The following is an 18,239-nucleotide window of genomic DNA, read 5'->3' as shown; positions in this document are numbered from 1 at the left end:
TATCAATATGGATCACATTATGAAGGAAAGTGGTATTAAACCTGATATCAAAATTGGAGATGTTAATTGTCAGCTCTTTGCTTTATGTGGATGATGTTATACTTCTAAATAAATCCGGTACAAGTCTGCATGATTCCCTGACTAAATTGAATAACTGTTGTAATAGATATGGTATGAAGGTCAGCAATAACAAGCCAAAGACAATGAAAATAGTATTGAAAATATCAACTGCATTGTGAATGGAGAACCTATAGAACAAGTAAAACATTTCATCTACTTAGGCACGATTTTTAGTGAAGATGGTAAATTAAATATGGAAATAGACAACAGAATCAACAAAGCTGGTATGATAGGAAGCCAAATGAATAAATTTATATGGAATAAGAGAGAAATTAGTCAAAACAAAATCAAAAGTCATTAATCTAATACCATCAGTATAATAGACAGTATGTAATCATTCATGCCAAAGTACATTACCTTACATTTTGCAACATTAAATTGACAACCATTGTGGTTTGCAAACACTGCTAGTTTATTTAAATCGCCCTGCAGGAAATCAACATTACCTTTATCAACCACTGCCCTCCCCAGTTTTGCATCATCGGCAAACAATTGAATATCCTCCCATCCCTTCAAATATTCTGCTATATCATTAATGTACAAAGTAAAGAGTAGTGGTTCTAGTACAGAGCCCTGGGGCACTCCACTATTCCCCTCATTTACCTTGATTCCACTCCACCACACACCACCCCTCTGATGCCTGACTATCAGTCACCCCCATATCCATGCTCCAACTTATGTAATAGTTTTCTATGCAGTATTCTGTCAAATGCCTTTGCAAAGTCTAGCAATATCATGGTGTAGCCATTTCTTGAGGCAGGACCTACCTTTTACAAAGCTGTGCTGCCCCTATAGAGTATCATATTCCTATCCACTCATTCCTGAATTTTACTTTCAATCAACTTTTACAATACTTTTAGTCACCACTCTAGAGATACTAATTGGTCCATAATTTGCTAATTCTGTCTTGGAGCTACCTTTATATAATAGAAATATCTTACCCTTTCCACTCCCTTGGAATCTTGCCAGAGCTGAGACTCAGATTAAACAATTCGTCAGCGGCACGGACAGATCTCTTGCACGTTCACGTAGCAAATAAGCTGACATACTGTCCAGGCTCACTGCTGTCTTTACATTGATATTCCTCAATATACCGAGTATCTCCAGTTTATCTATCTTAATTTTCACATCAGTAACTACAAAGTCATCTCCTGGATGATATACCCTTATAAAGTGATCACTTAGTATCTGAACTATTTCTTCTGCTTCTGTCACTTTTCTCCCATCAGCACTGAGTGAAATTATCTTTCCATAATAATTCTTTCTCTTACTTACTATGTAGCAAAAAAAACTCTTTTGGATTTACTTTGGCTTGGTTAGCTAGTTTTCCTCTCAAAATCTGCTATAACCTTCCTCATCATACTAGTTATCCCTTCTTGTTTTTGCTTCATATTGCTCATGAGCATGCTGATCACCTTTTTGTTTATATTCCTTCCACAACACTTTCTTTTTTAACAGCTCCTACTTTATATTGCTGCCCATTCACTTAATCCCAACTTTGTTTATCCTCCTGATCCTCGCTATGCGGTCTGATACTGCCTCACTCAAATAATCCCTGACCACTTCCCATGCACTGATGACATTCATTCTACTGTATTTCCCCGAAAATAAGACCTAACCGGAAAATAAGCTCTAGCATGATTTTTCAGGATGCTCGTAATATAAGTCCTACCCAAAAATAAGCCCTAGTTAAGATCGTCAGCCAGATGGACACATTTAGTATGTCTATTGCAACACACGACGGACGTATTGAATTATAAATAATAATATTAATATGTAATTAAATATAAATAAATAATATTATTGACATTAATACTTAAAATAAATGATAATATAAATTATAATTAAGTATTTGTAAATACCCAAGCAGGTGCCTTTGGATGAGAGGTAAACACCTATGTAAACAGATGAACTCGAGACTTATTGCCGAATGACCAATCGGAGTACAGTACACAATGCACGAATAACGTATGCACTTGATAACGAATGGACATGGTTGTGTCTAATATGAATCTTCATAATTCGATACGTCGTGTGTTGTAACGGATGTACTTAATGTACTCGTGAAATAAAGAAACGTTTTCTGAATTTTGGTGCCTGCAATTTTTCATCGCTTTTGTGTGGACCATCATTCTTAACTGTCATCATTTTTGTTGCCACTCCTGTCTTGTAAGTCTTCAATTAACACTTGATTTAATGGTAGTTTTAAAGGGAATAATATTTTGACCCTCAGACAAGATGAGTGCAAAAATAAAGACCTATTCCGTCGAGGACAAGAAAGGAATCGTGGAGGACTCCCAGGGCAAGAATCTTACGGCTTTCTGCAAAGAGAAGAAGTTGGATCTCCGAATGGTCCAAAATTGCAGATTTTTGTGCATGAATAAATGAATAAATGTAGATTGTCGTACATGAAAAAATGAGACATCCCCTGAAAATAAGCCCTAATGTCTTTTGGAGCAAAAATTAATATAAGACCAGGTCTTATTTTCAGGGAAATACGGTATGTAGCTTCTTATGCCATGGCACTGATCCAAGTTGCCACCTCAGTTTGTCATAATTGCCAGCTTTGTAGTTACACATAAACCCTTTCTTGACTGAAAATTCCACATGTTAAGCAAACTCCCAGAACAAAACTGCATGGTCACTTTCTCCAATCAGAGGCAAAGTTGCTGCTGTACTCATAGATAGATAGATCTTCTGGTGCTATTACCAGATCCAATGCACTCTCAAACTCCTGGTCCCATCCATTATGTGCTGTTTCAGGTAATTATCCCTTAGTAATTAGATAAATTCTATTTCCATCTGGCCTTATATCTTTAAGCTAAGTCATTTAATTTTTCTCCTTACAACATGACTTGCATTCACTCATGAAACATTTCCAACACATACACGCACTCTCCAAATAATATTAATATCATTCAATATTGATGTCTTGACCGTCATTTTTGTCGTATGTATTGGTACTATAAACATAGAACTTGCTTAAAACAATATCGTGTAATAATAGTCTTAATTAAACAAAACAGTCAAAAATAAAGAAAACACCACCATTAATGTTTAACAACGTCACTAATATTTACTAAACATAAGGATTTATCTGAACAATACGTGTACAACAAATTTGGAAAGATTGATAAACTTTTACAAAACCATGCTGCTCAATGAGTGATTTCTGTCAAGGATATACAGTAATACCCTGTCTTATGAAGATCTGCTTTACAACAATCAGCTCATATAATGCTTTTCAATTATGACCAATGTCTATTTAAATGATGCTGCATTCATTCATATGATAGTTTTAGTAACATAACGCTCCCATAAATTCTCAAATGGTGTAGATTGATGACCAAACTAGCTAAAGCATTCCCTTAAGTCAATCTATTCAGAATAATTTTTACGTTTGCAAAAATTATTCTAAATTTTTCATTTGTGCAACTGACCTGACACACATGAGAGGATATGTGCTTTGCATTATGGGATACTAAAGCAATTAATGTGAAGTTATACAAATAACCTAGTGTGAAGAACTTCACATGTAAATGTTTGCTTACACTTGGATTAAAGGATTAATCAAGAATATAATTTCTTGGCAACTTGTGTTTATAACTAAATGAAAAACTTTTCTACAACTTCTCCATTTACTATTAACATTCAATCCATTAAATTCCAATTCCCAATGTATGTTCTAATTCCTTATTATACCCTCAAAATAATTTTGAGATTTTTAAATTCCAAGCCTTGCTACATCTTTATCACAACTTCTCAGCTTAATTTTAATTTCTCTTGCCTAGGTTAAATAATCACTATCACACAGAGGCTCTAAGTAACTAATTTTTTGTTCCTCTCTGATGTTACTATCAAATTTAAGACTAGTATCCATAGTAAGTTATTATTATTATGCAGGCACCTCCATGGAGTCCAATGACTCATTTTGGAGACCCACACTATTTGCATAATCTATTATACCTCTCCTTGAATCCATTAACAAAGTGCTAACAACTAACTCTGGCAAAATTTCCATTCATTCACAACTCTCTAAGCAAAAAATCTAGTCCTCACACTCCTACTAACCACACTTTTACTAAACTCCCAAGGATGTCCTCTTGTTCTGCCTTCTTTAGCCAAGTGCTGAAACATTATCTTGCATCAATCATATAAAATCCTTTCAGTAACTTAAATGTTTTTATCATATCCTGTTCTTTTTTTCCTATCGACAGGGAATGTTTCACAGACCACTCACCATCTTGGTCACTTGCCACTGAATCCCCTCCACCACTTCCTCAACCCCAACAAAACCAGGAGACTAGACCTGAGCACAGTAATCCAGATGCACATGTATCAAGGCCTTATAAAGAGGAATAAAAACTTCCTAATCTCTACTTGTTAGTGTTTTCTTCAGTAGTCAAGTAATTTTATGAGTTATCTTAGCAACATTAGCAATATGTCTTCTAAACTTCAACTCTCTGTCTACAACCACCCCTAAATTTCTAGCTTCATCTATTTCCTGAAGTACAGTTACTTCAATATGGTAAACAGCTTGCTTGTAATCTATTTATCCCAAAATGCGTAACTTCACATTCCTCCACATTAAACTGATACCCATTATCTTTTTTGTCCATTCTGACAACTTATTTAAATCATCCTGCAAGCTCTCCACATCGCTTTGATTCACTATTACAATTTTACATCCTCAACAAATAACTGAATGTTTCCTTACAGGTTATTTCCTATATTATTTATGTACAAATTAAAGAGTCTGCCATCTTGGCATCAAATACATGTTTTGCTAACCTTTCCTCACCCATTCTATTTAAGTGGCCATACCACCTTAGATTAGCTCTGCTTACACATTCTTGAATGCTAACAATGTCAAGATCCTTTCAAATATCTTCATTTTTAATGTGATTCTGCCATTGCTGGCATCTGTTCACTATTCTAATTTTTCTCAAATTTGTGGTCTCCAGTTTTTGATCGAGTGCTTTATTTTTAATCCAACTCTCAGATTTATAACTTAAATTTGGTTTGAACACTGTCTTGTATACTGCTAGTTCCATGTTTTGGTTAATTTCTCTCTTATTCCATATAAATTTATTCAGCTTGCTATCCACAACACAAGCTTTGCTTATTCCATTGTATATTTCCAGATTTAACTTGACATCTTCACTAAAAACTGTGGCAAACATAGTTGAAATATTTTACTTGTTCTATAAGCTGCAGAATGCAGTTGAAGTTTCAATGTTTCTGCCTATTTTTCATTTGGTCTTTATAATGCTGATTTTGATGCCAAATTTATTACAGCTTTATTCAGTTTAGTTTAGGAGTACAACATCATCTGCATAAAGCACAGAGCTAAGTTTAACCACCCAACCAGCCAAGATGTATATATACGTCCAGGTCACCATGGATGTGAAGTGCATATTAAAATTGTAATACCATTGATATTAAATTGAAATATATGATGGAAACGAAGTGTAGAGGAGTGATGTATTTTATCCATATTGACGGCGACGTGGTTAACATCTCCAATTATTCTAATATCAGGTCTAATGCCACTTTCTTTCACAATGTAATCCATATAGGCGATAAATAAGAGTAGAGATAATGTGCAACCACGTCTTACATCCCTGATTTTACATCAAATGGTCTGATCATCAAATGTTACTGAAAACTTTTACACCTCTGTTACTTTAGCAATTCTGGTTGTACATAATCTACTCCATCTGCTTATCCACATTTCAAGTTTTTGATTCCTTTTACAGTATTTTTTCCTCCATTTCTAAGATTTTTCAATAGCCTCCAGAACATTTTCCCACCTTCCTGATATTATTTATTTTCTATATTCTTACGAAAGTCTTCCCATGACTTTTGTTTAGCTACTTTTACATATAGCTCAGCTCTCTTACAATTTTCTCTATTCTTTTAGAGCATCGCTGACTTATTTGCTAGGAATTTTTGGTATGCTTTCTTCTTTTCCAGAACTGCTTCTTTAATTTCTTGTGTCCATAATGGGTTCTTATTTTCTGTCCTTATAGACAACTTAACCGCATACCTCCCAAGCTGAATTAATCAATTTCTTCTTTAGAGTTTGCCAAAGAGACTCCAAGTTTTGGTTCTTGTTTTCAATTTGTTTCATTTTTTCTTCAATAATGTTTGTATAGTCGAATCTAGAGTTTACCTGTAAAAGATGCATAATTCTAATTCTTGTTAAAACTTTCTTACATGCTGTTCTTTTCAATGTGATATCCATTTTTATCCTGCTTAGTATTAAGTAATGGTCACTTCAAATTTCAAATCCTTTGTACCCTCTTGCATCCAGAACAAGCATGAAGATATCACTATCAACAATAACGTAGTCAATGGGGCTTTCTTATTTCTCGTGTCTTCTCTCCATGTAAATGTGTACATCTTTATGTTGAAACATAGTGTTAGTAATGAATACTCCGTGTCCTGAGCAGAAATCTAGCAAATACATACCATTATTATTAGTTTAGCCCTTTTCTCCAAATTTTCCAAAAACGTTCCTATGTGGCTAGTGTGATTCATTTACAACTTTGCTGTTGAGATCTCTAACAGGGACCACTCTTTCCATTTTCTTTATGCAGCTGCCTGTTCTAATAACTCAAAAAATTCTTCAATTCCTTAGAAGAACATTCTATAGGATCATAGGCACAAATAAGTTTTATTGTCCATTTTCCCATTTTGAAATGTGCCCACATCATTGAAACTGCCTTCCAATCAATATGTTTATTTTCATGTTTGGAGTTGAATGCTATCACTACTCCTTCCTTTCCTTGATCATTATTTCCTGAATATAGCATCCTTTACTTATTATTTAGTAGATTTCATCTGGTTTTTGTCTTCTTTTACTCAGTTATGCTAATTATGTTCACATGGTACTTATCCAATTCTTCTAGAGGTTCGATTTCTTTTCAATTAATACTCTTATATTGATGGTTCCTATCTTCACTTCTTCTGTCATTGAGCTTATTCTTCTTCTAGATGTTGAGTTGAAGCTTGATCCAGTAGCTGACTTTTTACTGCTCACCTGGGTTTCCTGGTGAAAACAGCAGCAATCTTGTTTAACTGGATAACACACCATCCAGCATGAAATCTCATCATGTTGTACCATGTGCATTTTGTGGTTTAAGACATAGAGTATAATTTGGATGTTTAAGTCCCAAATTGCCAGCCTGTACTTGTTTGTTCAGTACCCAGCGGATACTAATGGGGTGCATCAAGTGAATGTAAGGATTAGACATTAAGCCAAAAGTTCCAGTCGGTTTTCTCCACATTCCTGAAAATGATGTGGAGATCTCCTCCCAGTTGTTTGTCTGTGACCCTTAAGCGACCCTTCCCCTCCAAAAAAAAGATGATGATGCAAAAAGCAAAAGAGCAGGTCAATAACTGGGAAAGTTAGCAGGTATCCATATGAATGTGAGGACTAAACATTAGGTCAAAAGCTCCAGTTGGTTCTCTGCATTCCTGAAAGATGATTTGGAGATCTCTTCCCAGTTATTTGGCTGTAACCCTTAAGCGACCTCCCCCAAAAAAATGATGATGCATAAAGCAAGAAATTGGATCAATAACTGGGAGCAGAGTTAGCAGGTATGCATATGAAATTAACATTAAAAGTTCACTAATAACTGTTTATTTAGATGGTTTGTTAAAAACCTGCATTAATTATTTAATGTTTTGTCCTTGTATTATAAGACACAATTTATTTTATTAAGGACAGATATGCGAGATGATTATTCAGTTTTTAATGGTATTTGTTGTAGTTCAAATTTTGCAATTTAATGAGAGACAAAGATATATATATATATATATATACATATGGTAAGAAGATTAGTTTAATTTCAATAAGCATACCAGTTTTTCCACAAGGGCACTGTCTTGGTCCCTGTTTTGAACAAGGAGAGCACTCTCCACTATGACACAAAAGAGTACATGAGTGATTTCCACAAGTTAAAAGCTTTTTGCATACCTATAAGAAGTAAAGAGCTTATAAATTTTAAATATTTTTTAAAATATAGTACAGTTCTCATTATTTCATCACAAATCATTTTCCAGTTATGTAGACCAAAGCAAATATAACTTACTAAATGTAATTTAACAACCAATTTTTTGACGTTACACTTCTGTGGTATGAACTATCCATTATATTTCAAGTATGAACCAAACAGAGAAGATATTAAGAATACTTATTTATTCAGACAGTTTCCTATGCTCTATGGCATACATCATCAAGAATAAAATGCAAACTGACAAAAAATTATATTAACAGATTGATACCTAAAACATAAACTGTTGGATATCACAGCATGATGTTCATCATGCTGCGATAGAAATCTTGCAAAATTTGTTGTGCTTATGTGTATTTATTTCTCTGTTTTATTTACATTTTGCTTTGTTTTCTAAGAATTTTCTTTTGTTTACTGAGGATCAGTATATATTTTATACAGTAATAGGATAATTTCCGATCATTGGAATTATCCATCCTTTTCCAAATCCTACATTCATTACTTTTTTTTGTTGTTGTTGTTAGTGGCTCTCCTGTCTTATGAATAATAGATACTTCACACATGTTAGTATTTTGTTGTATGTCAACAACTTATAACGCATAGAAGTATTCATTTTTATTCAGAAATAGATACATTTTTACTATGTTGTTTCTGAAGAGTGCCATAAAAAATGTTCCAATACTATGAAAAACATTCCTCAACAGATGGTACTGCAGAATCAGGAAAACAAAGTAGCTTTATTTATCACTAAATACAGAACAGAGACATTTACAATCTATGTACTATATTTAGCAACAATTTGTGCAAATAGAGACAGCTGGAATGACACTCATACTGGAATTGCACTAAACATAGCAACTAACTACGCATTCGTCCTAACATCCTCTTTCAAATTTTCACTTCCAGAAAATACATATAACAGTGCTTATAATTCAGCACAAAATTTATGTAAAGCAAAAAGATCCACATGAGAATATATATAACATGAAATCAGTTTGAATTACGTTTGATATATTCAATATTATCACTTCACAAATGATAATTTTACAAATAAAATTCTAGTGAAAAAGTCGCAATTAACATGCCGTCTAAGTTTTGTGAAAATGCGACTCCCCAATGTGGAAGTGGCATACACATGCTAAAGGTAATTCTTGTCAGCAGTTTATGCACATGCAGACACTGCCTAGTGCAAACATGCTAAATAAGTCTTTGCACCAAACCCAATCAAATGTTTTGGGAGATATCAAGGTTTTGGGAAATCTCAAACTTTTCTATGACATCTGTCTAAAGGTGTGTAACATAAGCAATGAGACCCCCCCCCTCTACTTCAACAGTGGTAAAATCCATACTGGTAATTGTTTATTAGTTGGGAGGCTTCAAGGTAGTGTAGAAGTTGAGTGATAATAGTTTTCTTCATTACTTAAGAAAGAATTGAAGTGATTTAAATTGAGCAGTAATTATTTTTCACCATTCTTAAGAATGGATTGAATATGGATCAATTTCTAGAATTTTGAATAATACCAGTGTAAAAATAATCTTAATTTAAAATTATGAATATTTTTACAATTGCTTATGTTAGTACAGTATATTATTAGTTTTGGTTTCATAACACATACATCAGCACTTGCGATGTGCCCGTTACTGATATTATTATTGTCAAAATTAAATGTAAATCATTTGAAATTGATGTACTTATTAGATTCTGACAGGTTATGATAATTTTTAATCTTCTTTATTGCGATATAAATTGTTAAGTGTTGAGATAATTTGTTATGTTTAATATATTAATAATTTGTTAAATATTTGTTATGTTTTGTAAAGACATTCTCGTTATGCTAACAGATACAATGTGTCAGCCCTTATACTTAGCTTCTCGCTTGCCATTTACGTGCAGTGCGCATACTCGCCAACGAATTTTATGCATGATTAACAGCTGACAGATAGAGCGTTCGGTATCGAGGTAACAAAAGAAAAACAAGAGAGAAAGAGAGAGCTAATGGAAGTTTAAGAACACAGACCGGAGAAATTTTGTTCTTAGGAAGTTTTTAGTTGTACATGACAGTCAGGAGAATATTAATATTTTATAATATGTTAATCATGCATCAAACGAATTTGATGCATGATTAACAGCTGACAGATAGAGCGTTCGGTATCGAGGTAACAAAAGAAAAACAAGAGAGAGAGAGAGAGAGAGAGAGATAATGGAAGTTTAAGAACACAGACCGGAGAAATTTTGTTCTTAGGAAGTTTTTAGTTTTACATGACAGTCAGGAGAATATTAATAGAAGATTCCGAAAATGAATCGTAGAACTATGAGTCTTTAAACTGGAGGAGTTGAGACTGTCAACAAGTAATTGGTAAATAAAAGAAGATATTGCAGTCAACATTCTAATTGAATGTTCGAGGAAATGCTGAATGGAAAGTTTCATCTTCTGTCTTAAGAATACTGGATTACTATGGAAAAAGCAATTGGTGAAAATTGAAACTGTTAAGTGGCTTAAAGGAAGAGCTCAACTTAGATATGTTGTTTATGAAGTATTAGAAGAAACTTTTTTCTCTGGTACAAAAATTAGTAAATCGTGCATCAAATAGAACTGCAAGAGGTAAGCATATTTATACTTCCGTGGGACAGGAGAATAATACTGTATGCTACATAAGGGAGATACGATCGTATGGAAAAGAAGAAGAAATTTTTATATTTTCAGAAAAGGCCCTAACAAAGAAACTGGTTCTGATGAACATTTATGTTGTAAAAACAAGGTATTTAGTCTGGTAGATGTGATTAAGTACATATCAAACAATTTCAATAATAGAATGAGTCAGAGAATGAATGATTTTAATAATTTTGGATAAGAAAATCTCTAAAGTGCACATTTATTTTAGAAGGGCTTGGATCCAGTTATTTTTGTAGTTATGTAATTTTATTTAAAGTGTACACATGTCAGCTCTTTGCTTTATGCAGACGATGTTATACTTCTAAATAAATCTGCTACTAGTTTGCAAGATTCACTGACTAAATTGAATAACTGTTGTAATACATATGGTATGAAGGTCAGCAATAAAAAGACAAAGACAATGAAAATAGGCAGAATCATTGAAAATGTCAACTGTGTTGTGAATGGAGAACCTGTGGAACAAGTAAAACATTTCAGCTACTTAGGCACGATTTTTAGTGAAGATGGTAAATTAAATATAGAAATAGACAACAGAATCAACAAAGCTGGTATGGTAGGAAGTCAATTGAATAAATTCATATGGAATAAGAGAGAAATTAGTCAGAACACTAAATTAGCTGTATACAGTGTTCAAACCATGTTGTTTATTATTTTAACGGTATAATAGAACACAGAAACTAAGTAAATAATTGATTTATTAACTTGATGCTGATATTTCGCTGGTATTATAACCAGCATCTTCAGAGCACAAAAACACTGTTTGTCACAATACGCGAGACTAAAACAACATGGTGTACATTAACAAAATTGTAGCAGCAACACAAAGACTAGAGTCCTGATTTTGGCGCCCTCTATCTGGGAAAAAAAAAAAAAAAAAAAAAAAAAAAACGCTATCATATATTGCTAGAGTCCTAGAAAAGTGCTAGTTTTTCCTTAATATGACTGTCTCCCAGATCTTCGGCAAGTTAATACAGCCATATTTGTTGAGATTTGGAGTGTGTTTTAGGGCTTCTGTCGCCTCTAAGAACAATCTCTCTGATTTATATGGGTTTCTGTGTAGTACTTTTGTGTTTTTCCAGTTGATCCTGTGTGCAGGGGTATCCAGAGCATGGTCTGCTAGGCCCGACTTCCCATAATGATATTTCCGGACGTATCGTTTATGTTCGCTGATGCGGATATTCACAGTTCTTCCTGTTTGACCGTAGTAGGCTTGATTGCATGAGCAGGGTACTTGGTAGACTCCTGGATGTGATAAAGGAGGAATGCTGTCCTTGGGTGAGCGGATGAGGGTGGCTAATTTGCTACATGGTCTGAATGTAGTGCGTAGTTTATGTTTAATGAGAATTCTTGAGATCTTTTCGGATGTGCCTTTAATGTAAGGGATGGTGACTGTTTTGTTGTAGTTCTCTGTGGTGGATGGTGGGAGGGGTTTCTTAGGAGTGTTTAGTATTTTGTTTATTTTTTGTGGATTGTAGCCGTTGGCCAAGAAGGTGTGGCGTATGTTCTGTTCAAATGACAAGGCTCTTACTGCTGAACTGACTCACTTATGCCACACCTTCTTGGCCAACGGCTACAATCCACAAAAAATAAACAAAATACTAAACACTCCTAAGAAACCCCTCCCACCATCCACCACAGAGAACTACAACAAAACAGTCACCATCCCTTACATTAAAGGCACATCCGAAAAGATCTCAAGAATTCTCATTAAACATAAACTACGCACTACATTCAGACCATGTAGCAAATTAGCCACCCTCATCCGCTCACCCAAGGACAGCATTCCTCCTTTATCACATCCAGGAGTCTACCAAGTACCCTGCTCATGCAATCAAGCCTACTACGGTCAAACAGGAAGAACTGTGAATATCCGCATCAGCGAACATAAACGATACGTCCGGAAATATCATTATGGGAAGTCGGGCCTAGCAGACCATGCTCTGGATACCCCTGCACACAGGATCAACTGGAAAAACACAAAAGTACTACACAGAAACCCATATAAATCAGAGAGATTGTTCTTAGAGGCGACAGAAGCCCTAAAACACACTCCAAATCTCAACAAATATGGCTGTATTAACTTGCCGAAGATCTGGGAGACAGTCATATTAAGGAAAAACTAGCACTTTTCTAGGACTCTAGCAATATATGATAGCGTTTTTTTTTTTTTTTTTTTTTTTTTTTTCCAGATAGAGGGCGCCAAAATCAGGACTCTAGTCTTTGTGTTGCTGCTACAATTTTGTTAATGTACACCATGTTGTTTTAGTCTCGCGTATTGTGACAAACAATGTTTTTGTGCTCTGAAGATGCTGGTTATAATACCAGCGAAATATCAGCATCAAGTTAATAAATCAATTATTTACTTAGTTTCTGTGTTCTATTATACCGTTAAAATAATAAACAACATGTTCGACGAACACATAAGTCTGTCCACAAGTGTTCAAACCAGTTTAAACTTATGGATCTGAGAGCTGGGTCAGAAGTAAAACACTTGACCAAAGACTAGAGACTGCAGATATGAGAGTCTTGAGAAAGATTAGAGGTGTGAACAGATGGCATCAATAGCAATATCATATTAAAAACGAGGATATTAGGAAAGAACTTGATGTTGTCAGCATCCAGGAATGCGTTAGCAGAGCTAATCTCAGGTGGTATGATCACTTAAACAGAATGGGCGAGGAAAGATTAGCAAAACAAGTGTTCTCTGCCAGGTTAGCAGGAAAACGACCCAGAGGAAGACCAAGAAATAGGTGGATTGATACGGTACAAATTGCCTTAGATGATAGAAATGTAAGATCTGATAATGTTGGAGTCTTGACAAGTAACAGACTGATTTGGAGGAAAATTGTAGATAGGAAGTTATTAATGATGTAATTTTTTCATGTAGTACTATCATATCCTGCACACCCCTTGAGGGTACATGGCAGGAATTTGATGATGATGATGATGATATTTTTTTGTTTCATTAAATGTATATATTTTTTTATTTGGTTTCAAGTGAATAATTTTCCGGATTCTGAAAGAAATAGTTAAAAGTCATTACACCAATCAGAATTGAACCCTTGTGTAATTAATAAACACTTGGGGTAAAAATCTCTTTATTGAGATGACTAAAAAATAAACACCAGTGGAACAGAGAGAAATAAAGTTAGATAAAACAGGATTAAACTCTGGAGCACACATCTTCACTATAATCAGAAAATTGCTATTTGATCAGGAGATTTTTTGGTATTCAAGTTTGGACACGAATCTTCTAATTTCTTTCTAGTGAAAAATCAAATGGAGACATTGATTGTGCACATATTGAATGGAAGGAAACCATTTATCAAAATCTATGTGAGAATTAGAAGAAAAGAGAGAAGTCAGGAGATTTTTTTTTTTTTTTTTTTTTTTTTTACTCTGTGGGCAATGTAAGTATCTAAATGCAAAAGAGGTGGAAGCAAGGCTAGATAAAAATTATGACCATCTTTCACAAGAGACCATAAAACATAAATGCCACTTGGAAGATGCAAGTTTTACTGCCATTTATCTTTCAAATCAGTTTTAGATATTCACAGATAATTTAATAACAGCTAGTTCAAGTTTTCATATTAACAGAAAAGTAAGATGAAAATTTCAATGAGAACTAATTGTGAGATGTTTGATTCTTCTTGTAAGGTCCTGAGACCTCTTGGAGAACCAAGGCTCAGATAAGAGACAAGAATTTGAAGTGAAATGGAGAAGAAACATTTCCATACCAATAAGAATTGTTTTTGTGATACATCCATACAAGTATTTGGATCAGAACATTGAAAGCAATGATCCAATCAAGGAAATGAGGCTTAAAACATGGTTTGTTGATTAGAAAATACACAGGGGTAAGATTATACTTCTTTAAAATTTAAGTGTTTTGTTTAGTAGTAGATACCAGAGCCTTTGTTCACAAAATCACCAAGAGTCAAAAACAACTTTATGGCACATAACAACAACCAGAGATGTAGGAGGGGGGGGAACTCAACGTTTAACTGTAGTTATATGAGAAATTTGACAGAGTGTTATCTTTATTGGTTGCAAGATGCAATTTACTTTTTTTAATGTTTTGTATCACACCTTCCTATCTACTGTAATGTATTACACTAGTGCACTGCTTGTATTTTTCTGAAATCCACTGTTATTCTACCCTGTTTAAACTGTCTGTTCACTGATGATGATGATGATCTGTTACATTCAGATAAATAAATAAATATATTTTAAAGACATTAAACCTCTTGTGTCTATGTGTTTCAGTGTTTATTCTTATTAAATCAATATGATGCCAAAGATCTCCTAAAAGAACTCTAATTGAAATAAGAAAATTCTTTCTTTCCATTAATCATTACTCTTACATGGTAGTTCTAGTAAGGTTCTGCAGTTGGTTTAATTATTTGCAAGGTTATACCATTATCACTCAGGATTTTGAACATCCTTTATGTTTCCAGATTTAATCAAAGACTTTGTTGAAATACATGGAGTTAAGATTAAAGGAAGGTTGTTATCTTTTACTCCTTATAGCATAGCAGCTTTCTAAGGCAGCAGATGCGTTCAATAGCATTTCTGTACATTTCATATACAAAGATTTATTTAAAGAAAGTTCCAAGGTCTCATTGTATTAATCTGCTTTAAACAGAATGACTGTTTCTCCTTATCAAAAGTCTTGGAGATTTGAATCTTTGTAATTGTTAAATAAGTTAAAAAAAAAACATTGTTGATTTTCAGATGTTATCTCTTAACTCACAGCTCTTGTCCTGAAGTGAAATTCATTATTGTATGTTCTGCCTTTTGAATTTGCTTATTGTCTTTCATTACACACACACACACATATTCACAAGAATATAGTAATTTTATTACAGCAAATATTTCAACCAGAAACTTACTGATCATCATCATCAGTAAATCAGTATAATCACAAGGTGAAGCTACAACAAACAATGTTAATCCTATTTACAGAGCTGGGCCACATGCTGGATGCCACCTAATGGATGGTTACAATAAAATAAAATTACAATTAATACCCAAATTTAAAATTATTTGAAATAAAATAAAATTTAAATACATCATTAAGTAAAACAGCATTATATTAAATTAAATTTAATATAATATTTAAAAATATAAAAATATAATAATTAAAATGGGCAGAGGAGGAATTTCTGTACATTCAGGTTAAAATGCAGATTTAGAGGAGGAACTTTGCTTGTCATAAATGACAAGCAAAGTTCCTCCTCTAAACCTGCATTGATGTAAAAGGTGAGTACTGGACAACAGAATATCGTGGTTAGTATCGACTCAATGCTGAGCAAGGTCAGACTCCCTGAGGGTACATATCAGGAATTTGATGATGATATAAGATTGGTGTTCTTGTAGTCATTTTTCAACACGATGTCCTGTTTGTCTAAAGTACAAGTGGGGGCACTCGCATTGAACTTGGTAAACACTAGGGGGGAGGAGGTTGTTTATTTTTTGTGGATGGCAACCAATGACTCTCTCTCTCTCTCTCTCTATTGCCAAGATTTGGGAGAGTCTCATTCTCATAAATGGCATATAATAATGTTTTCCCCACCCCCATTTTAATTATAATGCTGTTTCACTTCATTATGGAATTAAATTTTATTTTATTTCTGTAAATAGTTTCAGTTCTGTAAATAGGATTAATATTCTTTGTTGTAGCTTCACCCTTGTGATTATGCTGATCCACTGATGATGGCTAGTTAGTTTCTGGTTGAAATATTTTCAGTAATAAATTACTATATTCTTGTGAATAAATGTTATAATGACACAAGTTCCATTAAAAATTTGCTTATTGTCTTGCTAATGATAGTTGTTAGCTTCAGAGATGTAACTAGTGCTTTTTGTGCCCAGAGCATTACATCCCCAAATAAGGTTTAATTTTATTATTATTTTTAATGCAATAACAAAAAGTATAAAACTTATCTTTCTACAAACACCCCCGCCTCCCATCTTGTGCATCCAAGACTGGTATCTTGCTTGCTTCACTGCTGTTATAACTCTAGTTAGATTCAATCAGAAATGTCTGATAAATTTTAGGTTAATTTCATATCATCAATAAACCTCCCTGTGCATATATATCTTGCAATTCATTTGCAAGCATTCAGAAGATTCACTAACCAGAGGTGTAGTCTTAAAAGAAATAGTGCCAGGGCTCTACTTTGGAAACAAAAATCCAGCGCACGAAGTGCGGCATTATTATTATTATTATTATTATTGTGATATGCGACGGCCATATAGCAGAGAGACTGTCTTGTTTTCTGAAACGAAAATGACAAGAGTGCAAGCTGCTATTTTTGGACCGAAAGCTGGAAATGCATTATAAGTCTCATTATTATAATTCTTATAATTTATTATAATGAATTTAAAAATTTTGATAGTTTTAAAAAAAGGAGCGCCCTGGCCCGACTACACCCCTGTCACTAACTACTCAAAAAGTTGATTCTAATAACAATCAGAAATTCTCAGAAACAGCAAATCAACCTTTGAACATTCACAAACATATATATGCACTTCATTAACACAGAAGACTATCTATCCCAATGGCTTTAACAGGCCTTTAAGGCCCAAAATCTTCCAAGTATGCTTGGATTTCGTAACCGAAATACGAGGATAGAATGGTCACTCCTATGCCTCAAAGTATTCTTGGCTGTATCACTGTGTGTTCACGGGGCCGGTTTGCCTGCTTGCGGGATGAAAAACACCAGATAAACTGGCGGAAAAAACCCTACTGCCCGCGCCCAAGACCGGCTAACTTGGCTATGGCTGAGGAAGATCCTTCAACTCCTCACGTGTCCGACGGGAATCGAACCTAGGACACTCCTTCCCCAGGCATATGGTTGCGAAGCGCAAAGCCACTAGGCTAACTGCGCGGACACAGAAGACTATGGAAATGGAATTAACTGTTCTAGTCTAGAAAAAAAGTTCATTATGAAATGTTGAAAGACAAGTTAAACTGCTACACAGCATGCCACTATGACATTACTATCAAGTCACTAGTTTTCATTTTTACACAGATGCTAAACACAAATTTTCAATTTTAAGATTCAACAATAATCCACAAGTAGATACTGTATTTTGCATAAAATATATCAATTGTACTTTACACTTCATTTGCCCATTAAGTAGAGCTAATGGAAAGTGTAAGAACAATCTCTTAATAATTACAACAGTATTTATTTTGTAATCTGTGCTCTGATGATGACGACTTCTCTTTATGATGTCAAGGATGTTCACAGTTCAGTTCAGTTAATGTTATTAATGTTAATGTTCAGTTAATCATGATATTGTTTGGCTGGAAAGACCTAGCCATCAGATTCCATCTAGGATGCAAGTGTCAGGATATTTTTCTCCTGGAATGTAGGTTTTCAAAAACTCCCTTCTCCTCTTTCAATTGATCTCT

General features: G+C 34.1%; 1 protein-coding gene across 1 annotated transcript in view; it reads right to left on the bottom strand.

Moving 5' to 3' along the window:
• Positions 1-18,239, bottom strand: part of LOC150104807 (NF-X1-type zinc finger protein NFXL1-like) — a 307,000-nt gene that overhangs the window by 121,339 nt on the left and 167,422 nt on the right. The window contains exon 9 of the mRNA XM_090395984.1: positions 7,990-8,104. Coding sequence (XP_090252110.1) covers positions 7,990-8,104 — 115 coding nt within the window. The remainder of the gene's footprint in view (positions 1-7,989; positions 8,105-18,239) is intronic.

Source organism: Typopeltis vanoorti, chromosome 7 (genome assembly GCF_054136105.1).
Source record: "Typopeltis vanoorti isolate ZY-2024b chromosome 7, IOZ_Tvanoo_1.0, whole genome shotgun sequence".
Taxonomy (NCBI): domain Eukaryota; kingdom Metazoa; phylum Arthropoda; class Arachnida; order Uropygi; family Thelyphonidae; genus Typopeltis; species Typopeltis vanoorti.
Note: the sequence above shows the minus strand (reverse complement) of the source record. Positions and strands in the feature narration are given on the sequence as shown.